The 18,531-nt window shown below is 37.5% G+C and overlaps 1 protein-coding gene across 2 annotated transcripts in view; it reads left to right on the top strand.

Annotated features, from left to right (window-relative positions):
- SPTA1 (spectrin alpha, erythrocytic 1) overlaps window positions 1-18,531 on the top strand; it is a 185,993-nt gene that overhangs the window by 106,539 nt on the left and 60,923 nt on the right. For both annotated transcript variants that reach the window (XM_036015014.1, XM_036015013.1), the window contains exons 28-36: window positions 946-1,045; window positions 1,133-1,330; window positions 3,349-3,492; window positions 5,186-5,289; window positions 5,553-5,715; window positions 5,971-6,102; window positions 6,598-6,735; window positions 6,920-7,024; window positions 9,989-10,197. In XM_036015014.1, coding sequence (XP_035870907.1) covers window positions 946-1,045; window positions 1,133-1,330; window positions 3,349-3,492; window positions 5,186-5,289; window positions 5,553-5,715; window positions 5,971-6,102; window positions 6,598-6,735; window positions 6,920-7,024; window positions 9,989-10,197 — 1,293 coding nt within the window. The remainder of the gene's footprint in view (window positions 1-945; window positions 1,046-1,132; window positions 1,331-3,348; window positions 3,493-5,185; window positions 5,290-5,552; window positions 5,716-5,970; window positions 6,103-6,597; window positions 6,736-6,919; window positions 7,025-9,988; window positions 10,198-18,531) is intronic.

Below are 18,531 nucleotides of genomic sequence, written 5' to 3'. Positions count from 1 at the left end.
ATAGTTTTTATACAGTAAAAATAAATAGCTACCATACCCATTTCTTCAAAAATTTTTTTGCTCATAGATGATGATAGATGATAGATAGATGATAGAAAGATGGGAAGATGATAGATAGATAGAGATAGATAGATAGGTAGATAGATAGATAGATAGATAGATAGATAGATAGATAGATAGATATAGACAGACTGATTCTACCTGGATTTCAGATTCCAAATCAAATGTTACCCCTTTCCATTTATGAAATACTACTGTTCAATGTTGTGGAAGTAATATTCTAAGCCTCAGAGCAAATCTATATAATACTGTATTTTCCTGTTTTATGACACTTTTGCTTTTCATGTTTAGGTAAGCTCCTAAATACACAAATGCATCTTTTTCACAATATTTGGTACTTAATAAGCACCACAAAAATTTAATTATTTGAATAAGTAAATAAATGAATTTATACAAGAGGATAGTATTTTGTACTAGACATGCCTTCCTTGAGATATCATAATAACACAGATTCTGAAACCTAAGAAGCTTTAAAGAAACAAGAATCATAAGGAGTAATGGAATATATACTGGTCCTGAACTCCAGTGTCTAGATTTCAATCCAGATGTCTGCTGTTAGTTACATCAATGAGAAAAATGATTTGTTATTCTCAAAACTGACCTACTCATCCCCAAAATGAAAACAAAATAAGTCCCTGAATTATATAAAAGATTATTGCAGGATTTGAAAGAGATGATATATGCGAAGAGACTTTCAGTGCAAGGGATTGTTATTATTAAGTCATGTGGTGAAAACTACAAACCTAACATTTGTGAAGCATATAAAGCCAGATAAAAGAAATTTACCTAGAAACATGTTTTTAGAGAAGAGAAAGCTCAAAGATAGATACCTCTGTAGCAAGTTGCAAAGTTTTGTTATACATTTCAATTTGTCTATTTCTTTAGAGACTTACAGAATTGGATCAGTGGCATTGATGGCATGGTATCATCACACGAGATGGCTGAGGACTTAACTGGTACTGAGATCTTGCTGGAGCGACACCAGGTACAGCTACAAAAGCCATAGCCACTGGTCACATAACTTTGGTGAAATGTCATTGGCCTAACCAGTCTCTTCCCTTTTTCCCCACAGGAACATCATGCTGACATGGAGGCTGAGGATCCTACCTTCCAGGCCTTAGAAGATTTTGGTGTAGAACTTATAGGTAGTGGACACCGTAACAGCCCTGAAATTAAAGAAAAGCTTCAAGCTGTCAGACTGGAGAGAGATTATTTAGAGAAAGCTTGGAATCAACGCAAGAAATTGTTAGATCAATGTCTGGAGTTTCAGGTACAGCAAATCTACAGTCATTGAGCAGGATTAGTCTGTTTCTTCTATGCAAATTTACATGGTTAGTACAGGCATTAATTTCATTTCATTGGTCTTCCCATGCTATAAGCAAGCACAAAGGCAACACTTGATTATCTGACATTGTATCCTCTGCTTTATAGACTAATCAAAGTCATATTCATTGTTCTCATCTTTGTTAAAAGAGCCAAATAAGATGAGAGTCATTTCTTGCCCTGCGTTGGGGAGATTATAATTTATATATTAATTCAAGTGTTTTTTTTTTACTTTTGATATTTATTGTTCTTCAAGTACAATTTTCTGTCTTTTACACCCACCCCTCCCCACCCCCTCATCCATCCCCAACTCCCTATCCTGTTTGCACCCTCCGCTTGTTATTGTCCATGTGTCCTTTATAGTTGTTCCTGAAAACCCTTCACCCTTTTCCCCACATTATCCCCTCCCCTCTCCCTTCCGGTTACTGTCAGCTTAATCCCAATTTCAATGTCTTTTGTTATATTTTGCTTGATTGTTTGTTTTGTTGATTAGATTCCAGTTAAAGGTGAGATCATATGGTATTTGTCTTTCGCTTCCTGGCTTATTTCACTTAGCATAAAGCTCTCCAGTTCCATTCATACTGTGGGAAAGGGTAGGAGCTCCTTCTTCCTCTCTGCTGCATAGAATTCCATTGCGTAAATGTACCGTAGCTTTTGGATCCATTCATTTACTGATACTTAGGTTGCTTTCAGAACTTGTCTATGGTAAATTATGCTGTTATGAACATTGGAGTGCACACATTCTTTTGAATTGGTATTTCAGGATTCTTAGGATATAATCCCAGCAGTGGAATTGGTGGGTCAAAAGGCAGTTCCATTTTTAGTTTTCTGAGGAAATTCTATACTGTTTTTCACAGTGATAGCACCAGTCTTCAATCCACCAACAGTGCACTAGGGTTCTCTTTTCTCCACATCCTCCCCAACACTTGCTGTTTGTTGATTTGTTTATGATAGCCATTCTGACCAGTGTGGGGTGGTCTCTCATTGTGGTTTTAATTTGCAGCTCTCAATGGCTACTGATACACTGCATCTTTTTATATGTCTCTGGACCACCTGTATGTTCTTTTTGGAGAAGTGACTGTGGAAGTCCATTGCCCATTTTACAATTAGTTGTTTGTCTTCTTAGAGTGGAGTTATGTGAGTTCTTTATATATTTTTGAGATCAAACCCTTGTTGAGGTATCATTGGCAAATATATTTTCCCATGTGGTTGGTTCTGTTTTCATTTTGACGCTGTTTTCTTTAGCTGTGAAGTAGATTTTTATTTTGATGAGATCCCATTTGTTTATTCTTTCCTTTATGTTCCTTGCTCTAGGGGACATATCAGTAAAAACATTGCCACGTGGAATATCAGAGATTTCCCTGCCTATGTTCTCTTGAAGGACTATTGTGGTCATGACTTACATTTAAGTCTTTTATCCATCTTCAATTTATTTTTGTATATGGTGTAAGTTGGTGATCAAGTTTCATTTTTTTTGCAGGTAGCTGTCCAGCTCTCCCAACACCATTTGTTAAAGAGGCTATTTTTGCCCCATTTTATGCTGCTTCCCCCTTTGTCAAATATTCCTTGACCATAGAGACTTGGGTTTATTTCTGGGCTCTCTATTCTGTTCCGTTGGTCCATGTGTCTGTTCTTACCATTGATAAGAACCATGGTACCATTAATACCATGAAAGTTGGTGTAATAACTAAGATCTGTAAGTGACTAACATTTGGAAGATATACAATAGCATGGATACATTGAGTAAAGGGATGATTCATTTTCCAGGTGTAACAGAGCAAGATGGCAAGAGGTCTCATTACTCTACTCAGAATAGCTCATAATTTAAAACTTATTATTTTTTTCTGGAAATTACCTGTAATAGTTTCTGACCACTGTTGACCTCAGGTAACTGAAACTGCAGAAAATGAAACTGTGAATAGGGATGATTAATTTTCCACATACTTCTAACATGATTCCCCATAGTTGTTCCAAGGCAACTGCGATCAGGCTGAGAGCTGGATGGTGGCACGTGAGAATTTCCTGAGGTCAGATGATCAGGGCTCCTTACACAATCTGGAGGCCTTGATGAAAAAACGTGATGATTTGGACAAAGCAATCACTGCCCAGGTAATAACAACTAATATAAGAGTTCCAAAACAACTTTTAGTAACAATAACAGAAATCCTACATATGCATGTGGTTTTATGATTTAAGAGTATTCCCATTTGCTTCTTACAGTAAACTAAGGTAGGCAGGGTAGCTTTATACTTTGTTTTAGTCTAACCCAATTCAGATATAGCACTGGACTTTCTTACTTTACATCCAACTTTTGAAAACCTGAATTTTAGTTGGAAGGGATTTTTAAAAAAAGGTGTTATGTATTTATTTTTACAGAGGGAAAGAGAAGGAGAAAGAGAGGGAGAGAAACATCAGTGTGTGGCTGCCTCTCACATGCCCTGCACTGGGGACCTGTCCCATAACACAGGCATGTGCCCTGACTGGGAATCAAACTGAAGACCCTTTTGTTCATAGGCTAACACTCAATCCACTGAGCCATACCAACAAGGCATGGAAAGGATGTTTTGTACTGTCTATTCCAATATCCCACCCAGTTCAGGAATTACTCTCTACAATGCCCATGGGAAATGTCAAAGAAAGAAACTCACTACCACACAAGTAGCCCCTCTCAGTATCATTATTAATGTTTGTTCTCTTGTCGATTTTAAAATTTACTTCCCTGTAATGTGTTTACTGTGGGAGTCTCCATCCAGCAGAGTCCTCCCAGCTGTCGCAGATGAAATGAGACTTCCAAGACAAGATCTTCTTGGGGAGAAAAGTTTGGCTAATCTCTCAGAAGATAAGTGCCTTGAGCACTCCTTTCCCTGGGTGTTTATTGAGTTGGCTCACACAGAGATATATAGTATGCATGAAAATCTCATCAATCAATGTCCAAAAAGCTACAGTCATAAAAAACTGACATCATCTACAGATACTAATTGGAGGAACTCAGGGATTGTCTCTGGTCAGGGATGGTGAGATATGCTGACTCCAAAAGGTTATTTTCAGTGTGTACCATGAAGTAGGGAGCTTCACTCCCTACACTTTGAGCTCAGTCATCTGGTTCATACCAACAGGGTTATCACTCAGCAGAGCAAGTCTCAAAGGAAACAATGTACATTCTTTATCAGGCCTGATTTCCCCCTGGGAGCCATCCATTCTAGTGCAAGGCCACAGTTGCCTCTGGCATTGTTTTCAGGCTGAGTCAGGTGTGGGGAGCAAAGTAGCCAAGAGATTAGGAGACTTCTTACAGATAGAATTAGAGCTCAGGCTATGACAAAGCTGAGGGGTGAGAGTCCTTCTGCCCCTTCTCTATAGTCCCCTAAGTCCTTCCCTGATGACCCTATTTGCAGCTGTGCCTGGTTTATGTTGTCCCTCCCTTGGAAATGTCAAAGGGATCTTACCTGTCATTGATTAACCAACCATCTTTCAGGGCCAAGCAGGGTAAAGTGAGGGAGGCAGGGACTGCGCTTCTGCCAGGAGGATAGGTTTTATCTCCTTAGTGGCTCATGGCCCCAAGGCCTTTTCACTCAGTGCTAGCTATGGGACCCTTTTGTTCATTAATGAGGCTACAGTTCCTGAAATCAGGCAGGATGGCTCCCAAAAGTTTATCCTTTGGTCCTGGTTTTGTTTCTCTTCATGAAGTCAAAAAGAATATTTGTTCTTTTTTAAGAGAGTCTGAGATTGTACCAGGATCTAGCTAACAGGCATATGGTTTCTCTCTCTCTCTCTCTCTCTCTCTCTCTCTCTCTCTCTCTCCTAGGAAAAGAAGATCACTGAGCTACAACATTTTGCTGAACAGCTCATAGCTGATGACCACTATGCCAAGGAAGAGATTGCTACTCGGCTCCAAAGGGTGCTAGGCAGGTCAGGCCTGAACAATTGTTTTCTGAGATATAGTAAAAGATGCAGCAAAGTGATCTGTCTGTTCTCACTGAATATAGGTAGATGATAGATGATGATGATGATGATAGATAGATAGATAGATGATAGGTAGATAGATAGATAGATGATAGATAGATAGAAGAAAGGACAGATTGGCAAATGAGAAAATTCATGGATATGCTATTAGAGCTTGAGGGAAGAATAGAGGGATAGAGCACAAAGAGTGATCTAGCCCCCTCTTTCAGATGGAAGACTCTCAAAGCTCAGCTGATTGGTGAGCGGACAAAACTGGGCTACTATGCTGACCTAAAACAATTCTATCGTGACCTTGAGGACCTGGAAGAATGGATCAGTGAGATGCTGCCCACAGCCTGTGATGAGTCCTATAAAGACCCTACCAACATTCAGGCAAGCTCAAAATAGGAATATTGAAGAACTTCAGCATGCCCAGATTGTTAGATGAATGGTCATCTCATTATATTGAAGACTTTTTTTTATTGCTGAGATCACTGCTTCAGGGACTTCTAAGTCTAATGTGGAGACTTCCACAGAAGCCATTATCATTTTGGTTATGACAGAAATATTAACTCTTCTTTTAAATAGAAGTTACCTTCTCTTGCTTCCCTAAATGAGAATGTAATTAAGTTTCTTCTTTTCCTTCAGAGGAAATACCTGAAGCATCAGACCTTTGAAAATGAGGTTCATGGCCGTGCTGAGCAAGTACAAGGAATCATCAACTTGGGGAACTCTCTAATTGAGCAGAGGGAATTCAATGGCAGTGGAGAGACCATGAAGGTAGAAATTCTTCTCAGTATGGATTGTGGGCTACAAAGTCACATGAAAACATATTTTTACCCTTTTACTACTTCCATGTGTAGGGATGAAATATGTTCTCTGGTTAATAGTCTTTTCACTGATTGTTGCACAAGGAAAGAGAAAAATAGTGATGTGCAGCCCTTATTGCTCCTACTACACTTAATACCTAGAACTCCAGCAAAACTTTAGGCTTAATATCTAAGCATTATACTTGTTTTATATTTCTATCCCTACTGCCAAGAGTCTTTGGCATTTAGACATCAGCCTCTGTAAACAGTCTAGTACCCCTTCTTCAAACTTCTAATATCTTCTATTATTTTCCCAAATTAAGCATACTGATTTAAAACATATGATAATCAAGTACTGAAAAAGTTTTATTAGTCCCTACCTTTATAGCATTCCTATATCTCTTCAAGTTCTTGTAGGACCCAGGATTCTAAAGATTATAATAACCTCTCAATTTATTTCTGTTAGGGTCAACTGGAAGAGCTGAAGAAACGCTGGGACTACCTGCTTGAGAGAACAACTGACAAAGGGCAGAAGCTCAATGAGGCCAGTCGCCAACAGAGGTTTAACACAGGCATCCGAGACTTTGAGTTCTGGCTCTCAGAGGTAATTGCAGCTGGAAGTGGTGGGAGCATGGGAGTTTAATAAATGCTTATCAGATAATCGGAGTTATGCACAAATTATTTTCCTGGCTCTTCTTAGGGAAGGTTTGGGGATACAGTTACTAATCTTGTTCTTCTTAAATATAGTTTTAATCTGGCATCTTTATTGCTTATTCTTCTATTCCCAGGCAGAGACACTGCTGGCCATGAAAGATCAGGCCAGGGACTTGGCTTCTGCAGGAAACCTACTCAAAAAGCATCAGTTATTAGAAACAGAGATGTTGGCCCGAAAGGTAAGTGGTTTTGGAATCCCACTCCTCTGGAACGTCCATTACAAGAACAAAAATGTTTCCTGTCATAGCGAATCATTTGAAAATACAGTCTTGCTAAATTGACTTTCATGTTCTAAGGCAGCATTCATTATAACTATGTCAAATCCATGGGCTACAGAAAGGTTGCAACAGTCACTTTTAATCAATGATCATTAAACAATAGATTCTAAGACTCTAGGAAGTGGATTCTAAAAGCTATCTTGTTTACTTTTTTAACTAATCCATTCATATAAACTCACTATCATTCTAAGTTGCATATCTCATCTGGTCTTTGAAAGGAAATAGAAGTTTATTTTATAGAATTAGAGAGAGAACAATAAAATCAGATGAGAACATATGCAGTAAAGTTAAACTATACACTATAAAATTCAATGGATATTCCAGTAGCAGAGATTTGTCCTTGTAGCAGAGATAAACATGCTGGCAGGTGTTAACTTCATATTGGAGAATTTTATATTATCAGTTTTATTTGATAATACAAATAGCTACACAAGATACAAGCAGTAAAAATCTTTCTTATTGAATTTACTGGAGTGACATCGGTTAATAAAATTATATAGGTTTCAGATATCTAATTCTATAATTACCTGTATACTGTATTGTGTGTTCACCACCCCAAGTCAAGTCTCTTTCCATCACCATTTATCTCCCTTTACACTCTTCTACCTCCCTCTTTTCCCTTTCTCTCTGGTAATCACCATACTGCTGTCATTGTCTATGAGTTTCTGTTTTTGCTTAACCCCTTCACCTTTTCACCCAGCCCCCTAACCTCCTTCCCCTCTGACAGCTGTCAATCTGTTCTCTGTATCTATGAGTCTTTTTTTTATTTTGTTTGTTAGCTTATGTGGTTCACTAGGTTCAACATATAAGTGAATTTATGTGGTACTTGTTTTTCTGTAACTGGCTTATTTCACTTAGCATAGTACTCTCTGGGTATGTTTATGCTGTCACTAAATATAAGATTTCCTTCCTTTTTATTGTTGAGTGGTATTTCATTGTGTAAATGTACCACAATTTTTTTAATCAACTAATCTACTGATTGGCACTGGGCTGTTTCCAAATATTGGCCATTTTAAATAATGCTGCAATGAACATAGGGGTGTATATACTCTTTTAAACTAGTGTTTTGGATTTCTCCAGATATATTCTCAGAAGGAATAGCTCAGGCATAAAGCCAATTTAATTTGAAAATTTTTGAGCTAACTCCATACGGTTTTCCACAGTGGCTGCACCAATCTGCATTTCCACCAATAGTGCACAAGTGGTTTTCTTTTCCTCCACGTTTTTGCCGACATTTGTTGTTTGTTGATTTATTTATAATAGCCTTTCTGACAGGTGTGAGGTGGTATCCCATTTCTCTGGTGATTAGTGATGTTGAGCATGTTTTCATATCTCTACTGGCCATCTGTATATCCTCTTTGGACAAGGGTCTATTCAGGTCCTTTGGACATTTTTTAATTGGATTGTTTATTTTTTGGTGTTGAGTTGTATAAGTTCTTTATAAATTTTGGATACCAAGCCCTTATCAGATACCATATGGCAAACCCATAGCCAACATCATACTTAATGAGCAAAAACTGAAAGTGTTTTCCTTAAGATCGGGAACAAGAAAGAAATGTCCACTTTCACCACTTTTATTTAACTTAATACAGGAAGCCTTAGCCACAGAAATCATATGATAAGAAAAAATAAAAGTCATCCAAACTGGAAAGGAAGAAGTAAAAGTGTCATTTTTTGCACATGACATTATACTTTATATGGAGAACCCTAAAGATTTCACACAAAAAAACACCTACTAGAACTAGTAAATTCAGTAAAGTAATAGAACATAAAATATGTAGCCAGAAGTCACTTTCATTTTTATGCACTACTAATGAACTATCAGAAAGGGAAACTTAAGAAAACAATCCCATTTACAGTTGTATCAAAAAAGAAGTCAAAGCCTTGGCTGGCATAGCTCAGTGGACTGAGCGCACGCTGGGAACCAAAGTGTCCCAGGTTCGATTCCCAGCCAGGGTACATTCCTGGGTTGCAGGCCATAACCCCCAGCAACTGCACCTCTCTCTCTCTCTCCCTCTCTCTCTCTCTCTCTCTCTCTCTCTCTCTCTCTCTCTCTCTCTCTCTCCCCCTCCCTTCCTTCCCTAAAAATAAATAAATCTTAAAAAAAAAGAAGTCAAAATCTTTCTAAGTTTTATATTTCAGAACTTGATTATATGCCCTGTGGCATCACTAGAGGGTGAAGATTTTGACTGAAAAGAGACACAGAAGAGGCTGTAAGTGTTCTGTGGCCAACTTAAGAGTAGTTCTTTTGAATATTTTAATAAATCAATCTGCATCAGATTCATTACTCTATAGAAGACAGTCCTGTTTGTGGACAGAATGCTTGCTCACCAAGATCTTACTTACTAGTTGGGAAGAGAAAGGAAATTCAAGGTTAAAGATAAGAAGAAAAAACAGGACACATATGGGAAAATGTGCAATTTGAGTAATGTAGTGATGCTATCCATGTTTCCCCTTGATCTTGCCCTTGTCCAATCAGGGTTAAAAGAACATAATGTCAAGTTTACTATCTTCAAAAAACAATCTCTTTGACATATTCTTTTTAGAAACATTTTATTTATTTATTTATTTTTAGATAGAGAGGAAGGGAGGAAGAAAAAGAGGAAGAGAAACATCAATGTGTCATTGCTTCTCACACACTCCCCACAGGGGTCTGGCCTGCAACCCAGGCATGTACACTGATGGGGGATCAAACTGGTAACCCTTTGGTTTTCAGGATGGCACTCAATCAACTGAGCCACACCAGCCAGGGCTCTTTGACACTGTCAAAACTTGACATCTTTAAATTTAACATCACTAGTTAAATTTGGGAGTCTAGTTGACATCTGTATTGTACTATTCACTGAGTATACTTGGGCTTTCTAGGATGCACTCAGAGACCTGAATGAGTTGGCTACTGATCTGCTCTCCAGTGGGATGTTCAATGCTGACCAGATTGTGAAGAAAAGAGATAATATCAACGAACGCTTCCTAGGTGTCCAGAATTCAGCAGCCGTACACCATGAGAAGCTGAAAGAAGCCTATGCCTTGTTCCAGTTCTTCCAGGACCTAGATGATGAGGAATCCTGGATAGAGTATGTACTACCAACTCACATTGCATTGATAATTCAAGAGAGTAGATAATCCACCAAACATGTTTGTATTTGATGCTGAAATGAAATATGTAATGTTTCTTGCTGTGGGTATTACTCCTTAATCATGTTTTCCTCAGCTTAAAGTTAACAATGATTTTATTTTTTCTCAATATGAAAGCAGAGGGAGGTAAGAATAAAGGGAATGCAGAGCAGTTCAAATATAGTCTGGGAACAAAATTAAGAAACCAAGCATCCATAAGTAGATGAGCGGATGAAACAACTACAGAACATTTATGCAATGAAATACTACTCAGCTGTAAAAAAGAAAGTTTTACCCTTTGGAACAGTCTGAAGGGACTTGGAGAATATTGTGCTAAGTGAAATAAGCCAGTAAGAGAAAGAAAAATGCCATATGATTTCACTCATATGTAGAATCTAGTGAAAACCTGAACTAACAAGGAAAATGGGAACAGACTCATAGATGGAGAGCAGAATGACAACAAGATGAGGAAGGAGGTTAGAGGGTGGAGGGATTGAGCAAAAAAGAAAAAAAAGAATCATGGATATGGACAACAGTGTAGTGATGCTGAGGAGAAGTGGGTATAAGAGGACTAAATGGTAATGAAAAAAAGGCAATAAAATTAAATTTAAAAAAAAGAAATCCTTAAGATTTAAAATCTTGAGAGTTGTTTTCATTTGTTTCCAGAAATTTTTGATATCTTCCTTGATCCCATTCTTAGCCCATTCATTGTTTGATAGCATGCTATTCAATCTTCATGAATTTGAATGTTTTTGATTTTTTCCCCTGAGGTTGGTTTCTAGTTTCAGTCCATGTGGTCAGAGAAAATGCTTGATATGATATCAAATTTCTAGAATTTGTTGCAGCTTGTTTTGTGTCCTAGCATGTCATCTGTATGTTAAAGTGTTCCAGGTATATTTGAAAACAATGTGTACTTTGTTTTTTGGGGATGAAAGGTTTTATATATATCAGTTAAGTTCATTTCATCTAGGACATTGTTCAATGTCACAATATCTTTGTTAATATATATTTTTAAATATTTATTTATTTATTTTCTTAATTATTTATTTATTATATTTTATTTTTAAAAGATGAATCATTTACTCTTTAAGTACATTTCTCTGACTTCCCCCCTCCTCAACCTCTCACTCCCATCCCATCCATCCCCACCTCTCTCTCCTGATTCTACCGCCACTGGTTTTGTTAATGTGTCCTTTATACTTGTTTCTGAAAATCCTTTATCCTTTTCTCCCAATTATGTTTTCCAGTCTCCCCTCCCAAATCATTACTGTCCATTTGTTCTTAATTTCAATGTCTCTTGTTAAATTTTGTTTCCTTGTTTGTTTTCTTAATTAGGTTCCACTTACAGGTGAGATCTTATGGTATTTGTCTTTCACCACCTGCCTTATTTTACTTAGCATAATGTTCTCCAGTTCCATTCATGCTGTAGCAAATGGTAGAAGCTCCTTCTTTCTTTCTGCTGCATAGTATTCCATTGTGTAAATGTACCATAATTTTCTGATTCATTCATTTATTGATGGACACTTAGGTTGTTTCCAGCACTTGGGTGTTGTAAATTGTGCTGCTATGAACTTTGGGGTTCATAGGTTCTTTTGTATTGGTGTTTCAGGGTTCTTAGGATATAATCCCAGCAGTGGAACAGCAGGTTCAAAAGGCAGTTCCATTTTTAGTTTTCTGAGGAAATTCCATACTGTTTTTCATAATGGCTGCACCAGTCTATAACCCAGCCAACAGTGCACGAGGATTCCCTTTTATCCACATCCTCCCCAACATTAGTTATTTGTTGCTTTGTTTATGATGGCCATTCTGACCGGTGTGAAGTGATATCTCATTGTGGATTTAATTGGTGTGTCTGATGACTAGTGTTGCTGAGCATCTTTTCATATATCTCTGGAACATTTGTATGGCCTCCTTGCAGAAGTGTCTGTTCAAATCTTTTGCCCATTTTGTAATTGGGTTGTTTGTCTTCCTGGAGCAGGGTTGTGTGAGTTCTTCATGTATTTTGAAGATCAAACCCCTGTCTCAGGTATCTTTGGCAAATATGTTTTCCCATATAGTTGGTTCTCTTTTCATTTTAATGCTGTTTCCTTTAGCCATGCAGAAGCTTTTTATTATGATGAGATCTCATTTGTTTATTCTTTTCTTTATGGCCCTTGCTCTAAGGAACATATCAGTGAAAATATTACTGCATGGAATATCTGAGGTTTTCCTGCCCATGTTCTCCTGAGGACTTTTATGGCGTCATGACTTATATTTAAGTCTTCTATCTACCTTGAATTTGTTTTTGTGTAAGGTGTAACTTGATGATCAAATTTCAATTTTTTGCATGTAGCTGTCCAGCTCTCCCAACACCATATGTTGAAGGTGTTTTTACTCCATTTTATGCTGCTGCCCCCTTTGTCAAATATTCCTTGACCATAGAGATGGGTTTATTTCTGGGCTGTCTGTTCTGTTCCATTGGTCCATGTATCTGTTCTTATGCCATTACCAGGCTGTTTTGATTACAGTGGTCTTGTAATACAGTTTGATATCAGGTATTGTGAGTCCTCCTAATTTGTTATTCTTCCCCAAAATTGCTGCAGCTATTTAGGGTCATTTGTGGTTCCATATAAATTTTGAAGTGTTTGTTCTATGTCTGTGAAATATGTCATTGGTACTTTAATAGGTATTGCATTGAATGTGTAAATTCCTTTGGATAATATAGACATTTTGATGATGTTAATTCTTCCAATCCATGAGCATGGCACTTTCTTTTTTTTTTTTTCTTTTTTTTTTTTATTTCAATCATTGTTCAAGTACAGTTTTCTGCCCCCTACTCCCGTTTCAGCCCCTCCACCCAACCCTCCCCCCTTCCCCCCATTACCCCCCACCCTTAGTTTTTGTCCATGTGTCCTCCAAATTTGTTCCTGTAATCCCTACCCATTCCCCCCTGAAATTCCCTCTTCTCTCCCCTCTGGCCACTGTCAGACTATCCCCTATTTCAGTGTCTTTGGTTATATTTTGCTAGTTTTTTGTTTTGTTTTGTTTTGTTGTTTAGATTCCTGTTAAAGGTGATATCATGTGGTATTTGTCTTTCACTGCCTGGCTTGTTTCACTTAGCATAATGCTTTCCAGCTCCATCCATGCTGTTGCAAAGGGTATGAGCTCCTTCTTTCTTTCTGCTGTATAGAATTCCATTGTGTAAATGTACCATAGTTTTTTGATCCATTCATTTACTGATGGGCATCTAGGTTGCTTCCAGCACCTAGCTATTGTAAATTGTGCTGCTATGAACATCGGGGTGCAAAGGTTCTTTTGTATTGGTGTTTTAGTGTTCTTAGGATAGAGTCCCAGCAATGGAATTGCTGGGTCAAAAGGCAGATCCATTTTTAGTTTTCTGAGGAAGTTCCAAACTGCTTTCCATAATGGTTGTACCAGTCTGCAGTCCCACCAACAGTGCACTAGGGACCCCGTTTCTCCACATCCTCTCCAACACTTGTTATTTGTTGCTTTGTTTATGATGGCCATTCTGACTGGTGTGAAGTGGTATCTCATTGTGGTTTTAATTTGCATCTCTCTGATGGCTAGCGATATTGAACATCGCTTCATGTGTCTTTGGATTTTCTGTATGTCCTCCTTGGAGAATTGTCTGTTCAAGTCCTTTGCCCATTTTTTAATTGGGTTACTTGTCTTCTTAGAGTGGAGTCGCGTAAGTTCTTTATATATTTTGGTGATTAAACCCTTGTCTGAGGTATCATTAGCAAATATGTTTTCCCATACAGTTGGTTCTCTTTTTATTTTGATACTGTTTTCCTTAGCTGTGCAAAAGCTTTTAATTTTGATGAGGTCCCATTTGTTTATTCTTTCCTTTATGTCCCTTGCTCTAGGAGACAAGTCAGTAAAAAAGTTTCTGCGTGAAATATCTGAGATTTTCCTACCTACGTTCTCTTCTAGGACTTTAATGGTGTCACGCTTTATATTTAAGTCTTTTATCCACCTTGAATCTATTTTTGTATAAGGTGTAAGTTGGTGCTCGAGTTTCATTTTTTTGCACGTAGCTGTCCAGTTCTCCCAACACCATTTGTTGAAGAGGCTATTTTTATTCCATTTTATGTTGCTGCTTCCTTTGTCAAATATTAATTGACCGTAGAGGCTTGGGTTTATTTCTGGGCTCTCTGTTCTGTTCCATTGGTCCATGTGCCTGTTTTTATGCCAGTACCAGGCTGTTTTGATTACAGTGGCCTTGTAGTATAGTTTAATGTCAGGTATTGTGATTCCTCCTACTTTACTCTTCTTTCTCAAAATTGCAGCAGCTATTCGGGGTCGTTTATGGTTCCATATAAATTGTTGAAGTGTTTGTTCTATGTCTGTGAAATATGCCATTGGTACTTTAATCGGTATTGCATTGAATGTGTAGATTGCTTTTGGTAGTATGGACATTTTAATGATATTAATTCTTCCAATCCATGAACACGGTATATGTTTCCATTTGTTTGTGTCCTCCTTGATTTCTCTCCTCAGTGTTATGTAGTTTTCTGAATACAGGTCTTTTACCTCTTTGGTTAGGTTTATTCCTAGGTATTTTATTTTCCTTTTTGCTATTTCAAATGGGATTTTTTTCTTGATTTCTGCTTCTGCTGTTTCATTGTTGGTGTACAGAAATGCCTTTGATTTCTGGATATTGACTTTGTATCCCGCTGTTTTACCAAATTCATTTATTATGTCAAGCAGTTTTTTGGTGGAGTCTATAGGATTTTCTATGTACACTATCATGTCATCTGCAAACAGTGACAGTTTTGTTTCCTCCTTTCCGATTTGGATTCCTTTTATTTCTTTTTCTTGTCTGATTGCTGTGGCTAGAACCTCCAGTACTATATTGAATAGAAGTGGTGAAAGTGGACATCCTTGTCTTGTTCCTGTTCTTAGTGGAAAAGATTTTAATTTTTGCCCATTGAGTATAATGTTGGCTGTAGGTTTCTCATATATGGCCTTTATTATGTTGAGGAATGCTCCCTCTATTCCCACTTTACTGAGTGTTTTTATCATAAATGGGTGCTGTACCTTATCAAATGCTTTTTCTGCATCTATCGATATGATCATGTGGTTTTTGTCTTTGCTTTTGTTTATGTGATGTATTACATTTACTGATTTGCGTATATTGTACCATCCTTGCATACCTGGAATGAATCCAACTTGGTCATGGTGTATGATCTTCTTAATGTACTGTTGGATGCGGTTTGCCAGTATCTTGTTGAGGATTTTAGCGTCAATGTTCATCAGCGATATTGGCCTGTAGTTTTCTTTCTTTGTTGTGTCTTTATCTGGTTTTGGGATTAAGATGATGTTGGCCTCATAAAAAGAGTTTGGTAGTCTTCCATCTTTTTGGATTTTTTGAAATAGTCTGTGAAGGATAGGTGTTAGTTCTTCCTTAAATGCTTTGTAGAATTCTCCTGTGAAACCATCTGGTCCAGGGCTTTTGTGTGTTGGGAGTTTTTGGATTACTGCTTCGATTTCTTTTGCTGTTATTGGTTTGTTGAGGCTTTCTGCTTCCATTTTATTGAGTTTTGGAAGGTTATATTTTTCTAGAAATTTGTCCATTTCATCTAGGTTTTCAAATTTCTTGGCATACAGCTCTTTGTAGTAATTTGTTACAATCCTTTGTATTTCTGTGGTATCTGTTGTAATCTCTCCTCCTTCATTTCTGATTGTGTTTATTTGGGTTTTCTCTCTTTTTTTCTTGATGAGTCTGCTTAAAGGCTTGTCGATTTTGTTTATCTTTTCAAAGAACCAACTCTTGGATTCATTGATCTTTAGAATTGTGCTTTTAGCCTCTATGTCATTTAATTCTGCTCTGATCTTGGTTATTTCCTTCCTTCTGCTTGCTCTGGGCTGTCTTTGTTGTTGTTCCTCGAGTTCTTGTAGATGTAGGGTTAGGTTGTTTGTTTGGAATGTTTCTAACTTTTTTAGGTGGGCCTGTATCGCTATGATCTTCCCTCTCAGGACTGCCTTGGCTGTGTCCCATAAGTTTTGGGTTGTTGTGAGTTCGTTTTCATTTGTTTCCAAAAACTGTTTGATTTCTTCCCTAATATCATTCTTGACCCATTCATTGTTTAATAGCATGCTGTTTAATCTCCACGAATTTGAGTGTTTTGGGTTTTTTTCCTTGTGGTTGGTTTCTAGTTTCAGTCCCTTGTGATCCGAGAAATTGCTTGGTATGATTTCAATTTTTTTGAAATTGTTGAGGCTTGTTTTGTGTCCTATCATGTGGTCAATCTTTGAAAATGTTCCATGTACATTTGAAAAAAATGTGTATTTAGCTTCTTTGGGATGGAGGGTTCTGTAAATATCAGTAAAGCCCAGCTCGTCTAGGGTATTGTTCAATGCCACAATATCTTTGTTGATGTTTTGTTTGGAAGATCTGTCCATTTTTGATAGAGGGGTGTTAAAATCCCCCACAATAATTGTGTTGCTGTCCATATCTTTCTTGAAGTCCTCTAAGATTTTCTTTATGTATTTAGGTGCTCCTATGTTGGGTGCATATATATTTACTATGTTTATGTCTTCTTGGTGAATTCTTCCCTTGAGTATTATGAAATGACCTTCTGGGTCTCTCTTTATGGATCTTCTTTGGAAGTCTATTTTGTCAGATATGAGTATTGCTACCCCGGCTTTTTTCTCCTGTCCATTTGCTTGGAAAATTTGTTTCCAGCCCTTCACTTTCAACCTGTGCAGATCTTTTATCCTGAGGTGGGTCTCTTGTAGACAGCATATGTGTGGGTCATGTTTTCTTATCCAATCAGCTATTCTATGTCTTTTGATTGGAGCGTTTAGTCCATTTACGTTTAAGGTTATTATTGATAGGTACTTATTCATTGCCTTTTATGTACGTGTGATCCTCTCTCACTCTCTCTTTTCCTTTCGTTCCTTAAAGCAGTCCCTTCAGCATCTCTTGCAGAGTTGGTTTAGTGGAGGTGTATTCTTTTAGACTTCTTTTGTCTGAGAAGCTTCTTATTTGGCCTTCTATCTTAATTGAGAGCCTTGCTGGGTAAAGTAGTCGTGGTTGCAGGCCTCTGGTTCTCATTACTTGGATTATTTCTTGCCATTCTCTTCTGGCTTGGAGTGTTTCCATTGAGAAGTCAGCTGTTAGCCTTATTGGAGCCCCCTTGTATGTTACTTCCTTCTTCTCCCTTGCTGCCTTTAAGATTCTCTCTTTGTCTTGAAATTTTGCCATTTTAATTATGATGTGTCTTGAGGTGGGCCTCCTTGGGTTCCTCTTGATTGGGACTCTCTGTGTTTCCTGTATTTGTGTGACTTTTTGTCTCATCAAATTAGGGAAGTTTTCCATCATCACTTGTTCAACTAGGTTTTCTATCCCTTGTTCTTCTTCTTCTCCTTCTGGTATCCCTATTATACGGATATTATTACGTTTCATATTGTGATGATGTTAATTCTTCCAATCCATGAGCATGGCACTTTCTTCCATTTGTTTGTGTCTTCCTTAATTTCATTCTTCAGTGTTGTATAGTTTTCTGAGGACAGGATTTTTGCAAACTTGGTTAGGTTTATCCCTATGTGTTTTATTTTTCTTGTTGCTGTATCAAATTGCATTTGTTTTCTGATTTCTGTTTCTGATGTTTCATTGTTTTTATACAAAAATGCCTTTGATTTCTGGTTATTAACTTTGTATCCCACAGCTTTGCCAAACTCATTTATTAGGTCGAGCAGTTTTTGGTGGAGTGTATAGGATTCTCTATGTACACTACCATGTCATCTGCAAAAAATGACAGTTTTGTTTCTTCTTTTCCAATTTGAATGCCTTTTATTTCCTTTTTTTCTCTGAGTACTGTGGCTAGGACTTCCAATACTATTTTGAATAGAAGTGGTAAAAGTGGACAGCTTTGACTTGTTCTTGATCTTAGTGGGAAAGTTTTTCCTTTTTGCCTATTGAGTATGATGTTGATTATAGGTATCCCTATATGACCTTTATTATGTTGACGAATGCTCCCTCTATTCCCACTTTGCTGAGTGTTTTCATAGTAAGTGGTGCTGTACCTTATCAAAAGCTTTTTCTGCCCCTACTGATATGGTCATGTTATTTTTGTCTTTGCTTTTGTTTATGTAATGTATTACGATTATTGATTTGCAAATATTGTACCATTCTTGCATCCTTGGGATGAATCCCACTTGATCACAGTGTGTGATCTTTTGAATGTATTGCTGGATGCAGTTTGCCAATATTTTGTTGAGGATTTTACTGTCTATGTTCATCAGTGATATTGGCCTGAAGTTTTCTTTCTTTTTCATATCTCGATTTG

Source organism: Phyllostomus discolor, chromosome 14 (genome assembly GCF_004126475.2).
Source record: "Phyllostomus discolor isolate MPI-MPIP mPhyDis1 chromosome 14, mPhyDis1.pri.v3, whole genome shotgun sequence".
In the NCBI taxonomy this organism is placed as follows: domain Eukaryota; kingdom Metazoa; phylum Chordata; class Mammalia; order Chiroptera; family Phyllostomidae; genus Phyllostomus; species Phyllostomus discolor.
This window is presented reverse-complemented; position numbering and strand designations above follow the sequence as displayed.